The 6,000-nt window shown below is 44.6% G+C and overlaps 1 protein-coding gene across 1 annotated transcript; it reads left to right on the top strand.

Annotated features, from left to right (window-relative positions):
• On the top strand, positions 1–5,984 carry LOC149401803 (phospholipase D gamma 1-like). The gene is made up of 10 exons (XM_089610628.1): positions 1–2,147; positions 2,658–2,774; positions 2,946–3,140; positions 3,295–3,546; positions 4,129–4,197; positions 4,278–4,425; positions 4,519–4,667; positions 4,853–5,023; positions 5,100–5,297; positions 5,448–5,984. Exons 1-10 carry the CDS (start codon positions 546–548, stop codon positions 5,739–5,741), a joined length of 3,195 nt encoding a protein of 1,064 aa, XP_089466754.1. The 5' UTR covers positions 1–545; the 3' UTR covers positions 5,742–5,984.
• The last annotated feature ends 16 nt before the right edge of the window (positions 5,985–6,000 follow it).

Genomic DNA, 6,000 nt, shown 5'->3' with positions numbered 1-6,000 from the left:
TGCTGGGAAGTTGTCAATGTATAAGCAAAACAAGACTTGGTAGTTGTCAATGTAGACCTTGAAGCAAGATCTCTTCCCCTGCCTGTCCCTCATTTCTTTGAAGCTTCCAAAGTGGTCAATTCGATTCAGTATTGGCTCATTCTTCATTAAGCCTTCCAAAAGGTAACATCTTTATAGATTCGGCGTTCTCATCTCAATCTCTCTTTTTCGTTGAAACGTAGGTTCATTCTTTGTTTAACTACACAAGAAAACCCAGCCCCTTTCACGATCTCTTCTTTTTTTTCCCTCAAATTAATATTCAATTCAGTTCCTTTTTGGCTTGTTCTATCTTTCATCACAATCTCCGTACCCAGAAAGGAAGAACTTATAAAAATATAAAAAGCACTCATCTTTCGGGGCAGGAGTCAGAATAAAATAAAACCCACCTGGATGATCTAGTTAAACCTTCTTTTGATACAGAACCACGATTTTAATAATCCATTTCATGGTGTTGCTGTGACAAAAAGAGAAGGATATAAATTTTTGGTTCACAGCGTTGACTAAGAATGGACAACTATGGGCCTTCAAATTCATACCCATACCAAAACTCATACACATACCCTCCTAGCGCTCCACCAAATCAACAATACCCACCACCACCACCGCAACCGAATTCAGATCAATACCCATCAGCACCACCACAGCCACCGTACCCATATCCTTACCCATACAGTCCCTCACATTCATTCTCAGCCCAAACATACCCACAAGCACCGCCACCATTTCAGAACTCCCATTCGGGCCACTTGAACTATCAGCCGCAATACCCACCACCGCCTCCTTCTCAATACCCTTCCCCCAATCCACAGCCGTATCCGTACCAGCCTCAGCCAAGCTTTCATCACCATGAAAGCTTCCAATACGGCTCCGCCTCGGGGCACTTGAACTACCCACCCGCTGATATCCCGCCTCCCCCGCCCCGGGATTACGAGCCTCGGCCGCCGTCCAGTGCCAGCTCAGCTTACCCTCCGTTGGACGATCTCTTGAGCAGCGTGCACTTGTCCGAAAATCAATACAAACCCTCCGCGCCCGCCTCGCCACCGCTGTACCCGGGCTCGCCCCAGAGCGGGCCCAGGGGCGAGTTTTACGGGTACCCGAACAGCTCGTTCGGGAGCAACTACTCAGAGCAAGTGGGGTCGCCGAGTCACCGCCCACCTTATTCCCCGTCGGGATCGTTCAACGGGTCGCAGCACAGCCAGAGCCTGCAGATCGTCCCGCAGCAGAACAAGGGGTCCCTGAAGGTCCTGCTCTTGCACGGGTGCCTCGACATTTGGGTCCACGACGCGAAGAACCTCCCGAACATGGACATGTTCCACAAGACCATAGGGGACGTGTTCTCGAAGCTCCCCATGAACGTGAGCAACAAGATAGAGGGGCATGTGAAGAACAAGATCACGAGCGACCCTTACGTCACCGTGGCCGTCAGCGACGCCGTGATCGCGAGGACCTTCGTGATCAGCAACTCCGAGGACCCCGTCTGGGAGCAGCACTTCTACGTCCCCGTTGCCCACAGCGCCTCCGAAGTCCACTTCGTCGTGAAAGACAGCGACGTCGTGGGGTCGCAGCTCATCGGGGTTGTGGCGATCCCGGTGGAGCAACTCTGCTACGGCGAGCGGATCGAGGGAATCTACCCGATCCTGAGCTCCAACGGCAAGCCCTGCAAGGCCGGGGCGGCTCTGAGGCTCTCGATCCAGTACATTCCGATGGAGAGGCTGAGCATATACCACAAGGGGGTCGGGGCGGGACCCGATTACTCGGGGGTCCCCGGGACGTACTTCCCGCTCAGGCAAGGCGGGAGGGTGACTCTGTATCAGGACGCCCACGTTGAGGACGGGACGCTTCCCGAGCTGATGCTCGACGGGGGTTTCACGTACGCCCACGGCAAGTGCTGGCAAGACATGTTTGACGCGATCAGGCAGGCGCGCAAGTTGATTTACATTACGGGCTGGTCCGTGTGGCACAATGTCAAGCTCGTCAGAGATACCAGCTCGGAGGCCGCGAAATTCACCTTGGGGGATATTTTGAGGTCTAAGTCCCAGGAAGGAGTTAGGGTTCTGCTTCTTATTTGGGATGATCCCACTTCGCGCAACATTTTGGGCTATAAAACTGTAAGTGTTCTCTCCTCATTAGATTCATTTTTTTTTTCCCAGTGATTCTGATTGGCCCTTACGTTTTTGTATCACTTTTAACCGGGTTTTTGCGGTTTTGTTGACTTGGAAAGAATTTGATAGAATCTTAGGGAAATAGCTATTAGTTAAGCGGCGTTTTTAGAATACAATTGATGATATCTTAGTCTATAAATAGATAGAATTAAGGTGGCAAATTATATGAGAGTGTAGAGGGAAGGAAATAAAGAAATTCCTTTTAGGGGAGTTAGAGGTCTCTCGGATACCCCGCTATCATCATTGTATTTTGTATCAGCTTATCAATGAATTTCAGAGGTTCTTTCCGGAATCATAGATTGACAACCATTTTCTAGGTTTTACTTCTGTTTGCTTGATATAATCTTTTACCTCAGAGATACTCAAAATTAATGTCCTTTCCCCAAACTATTTTTTGTTTGTTTTGTTTGATTTGTTTGAATTGATTGCTCAATTGTATCCAAAAAACTTACACAGGATGGGATAATGGCGACCCATGATGAAGAAACTCGGCGATTTTTCAAGCATTCATCGGTTCAAGTTCTGCTTTGTCCCCGTACTGCTGGAAAACGACACAGTTGGATGAAGTCAAGGGTTAGACAAAACTACTTACCTTTCCTAGCTTTACATCTATTTTTATTTTTGGTAATATTAGTTCTCATCCTAAAAAAAGAACAGTGCACAATGTCAGTTCTATAACTCCTTTGCTATAGTTTTTTATTTGAACTTTTGTGTTGACTTTATTGTTCTTTTTTATGATCCCAGGAAGTCGAGACAATCTATACACACCATCAGAAAACTGTAATTGTCGACGCTGATGCTGGCCATAATAGAAGAAAAATAATGGCTTTTGTCGGAGGACTCGATTTATGCGATGGAAGATACGATACGCCGAGCCATCCTTTGCTTAGGTCATTGCAAACTCTGCACAAGGACGATTACCACAACCCTACTTTTACGGTAATTGCAAGCCTTAGATTCTCCCTACAGAAATAAATAAATGAATGTAACTATGGAGCGGCCGAGAATTCATCTACATAGCGATCGAAGTTATGGTGAGAATTTTCTTTTTATTTGTTGGATATGAAATTGTTAAGATGTGAGTTCTGAACAGGGGAGCGTTGCTGGTTGTCCGAGAGAGCCGTGGCACGACTTGCACTCGAGAATCGAAGGTCCCGCGGCGTACGATGTTCTGACAAACTTCGAACAACGGTGGTTCAAGGCTTCAAAGCCGCAAGGGATGTCGAAACTGAAGCGGAACGCTCACGACGATGCTTTGCTTAGATTCGAAAGGATCCCGGATATCGTTTCAATGTCCGAGTCTGCTTGCACCAGCGATCACGATCCCGAAGGTTGGCATGTTCAGGTAACTCATTGTTGCGTATTTAGAGAAATTAGGGGTTTTCAATTAGGGAATTGGGGCTCTAAACTATGCAATTAGGTTTTTGAATCATGTCTTTTTGTTATTCTGAATTTTAATTAATTCATTAGGATTTACTTATGTCACTAGGTTTATGACTTTGAGCCGGCCCGTTAGGTTGTAATCCTTGATCTATTTAAGAGGCCCTAAATTAATGCGAAAGCCAGCCAAGAATCAATCACCAAAAGTTTAGTCTCTCGCAAAAGAGGGGAAGCTAAGCTCAGTGAAAAATTGGCAAAGCTCCCATTTTGAGATCGAATCCCGGGCTGTAACACTCATCTTAAGTTTACCACTCTCTTTTTCATTCGTGCAAATAGTCGTTACACTAATTTGTGCAAGTTATGATCATTCTGCTCCAAAAATTTGTTTAGAGGCTAAAATTATGCCACTCGCATGATACTCAATTTACTACCGTGCTTTTACATAAATCTTTGCAAACTAGAATAAGAAAATGATGGTTTTTAATTCGGAATCATGATGATTTTTTTTATTCTTCTAAAGATATCATATGGTTGGATGTCCATGCAGATATTTCGATCGATTGATTCAAGCTCAGTCAGCGCGTTCACCAAGGATCCAAAAAAAGCCACGAGCGAGGTGGGAATCGAACCCATAGTACTTTTGTGTTTGTGTGTGTGTGAAGATTATGTTATATTGTCGATATTCCCTATTTGCAGAACCTGGTGTGTGGAAAGAATGTGTTGATAGACATGAGTATTCACACAGCTTACGTGAAGGCCATTCGCTCGGCCCAGCATTACATTTACGTTGAGAATCAGTATTTTATCGGGTCCTCTTATGCTTGGAGTAACCATAAAAACTTGGGTGAGAAACATTATCGTCCTTTGAACACTCCCAACACTTGTGTTCATTAGTTTAATAACCATACATGTATTCAACTGTGTGTTCTTACCTCAGGTGCGAATAATTTGATTCCGATGGAAATTGCTCTGAAGATTGCCGAGAAAATCAGAGCCAATGAGAGATTTGCGGTGTATGTTGTGATTCCGATGTGGCCCGAGGGTGTCCCCACTGGCGCTGCTACACAGAGGATTCTTTTTTGGCAGGTGGGTTTGTTTACTTTCTAGGGAAAATAGTCCATTTACTATCTCGCCTACCATTTTTCTTTTAAAGAAATAATAATAATAGTTAAAGAGACCAGAATGATAGCCCAGATTCACGATTTCATTCGTGCATATTAAGATCCATAGCGTTGCAACATTAATTGTGGTGCTTGTAATTGTTGGTTCAGAACAAGACAATGCAAATGATGTACGAGACGATTTCCAAGGCTTTAGTGGAAGCGGGGCTGGACAGCACATACACGCCGCAAGACTATTTGAACTTCTTCTGTCTCGGAAATCGCGAGGCCGTTGATGGAAGCAACGACATTAGCCCCCCCGTCCCAGCTAACACTCCTCAGGTATGAATCAAAATGTCCAGAAATCGAACGACAAAAAAATTCATCATCTGAATGCCTTTGTGCTCGTGTTTTCCAGGCTCTGAGCCGGAAGAACCGGAGGTTCATGATTTACGTTCACTCCAAAGGAATGGTGGTGGACGATGAGTACGTAATTATCGGGTCGGCAAACATCAACCAGCGCTCCATGGAAGGCACGAGAGACACAGAGATCGCCATGGGAGCGTACCAACCCTACCACACTTGGGCCAGAAAACTCTGCAATCCCCTCGGACAGGTACTAAATACTTGCATGGCTTCAACCCCCAAATAGTCTCTCAACTAACTATTATACGACTGTCATTTTGGTCACTAAAAATCCTAATTGCATTTTAATGGTGTTTTTACGTTATAACATTGAATCTGTGATTTGATTGTGTGGCGGCAGATTTATGGGTATAGGATGTCGCTGTGGGCAGAGCATTTGGGGATGATCGATGATTGCTTCACGCAACCGGAGAGCATCGATTGCGTGAGGAAAGTTAGAACGATGGGCGAGGAGAACTGGAAGCAATTTGCCGCTGATGAAGTGACCGAGATGCGAGGTCATTTACTCAAATACCCTGTTTACGTTGACCCGAAAGGGAAAGTCAAACCCCTTCCGGGCCACGAAACTTTTCCCGATGTCGGAGGAAATATAGTCGGCTCTTTCACTGCCATTCAAGAAAATCTCACCATTTGATTTTTCATCACTTTGACTACTAACAGGAAGGAAGGAATTTCTCCTCCTTTATTTATTTATCTGTTTTTACACTTATTTTTTAACGCTTGGGGTTGATAAAGAGAGAAATAAGGTTTTTATATTTTATAAGTAAAAACCCCAGATACATCGTTATAGGTTATTGTTGTATTGCAGGTATAGACATTGTACATTATACATTATTTTGTTGTGTAAATAATTCAATATAGCCGGCTTTGTCTATAATTTTTCTTTTTTTATT

Source organism: Urtica dioica, chromosome 4, assembly GCF_054948205.1.
Source record: "Urtica dioica subsp. dioica isolate 48M chromosome 4, U.dioica_male_clone48M_v1_H2, whole genome shotgun sequence".
Taxonomy (NCBI): domain Eukaryota; kingdom Viridiplantae; phylum Streptophyta; class Magnoliopsida; order Rosales; family Urticaceae; genus Urtica; species Urtica dioica.
Note: the sequence above shows the minus strand (reverse complement) of the source record. Positions and strands in the feature narration are given on the sequence as shown.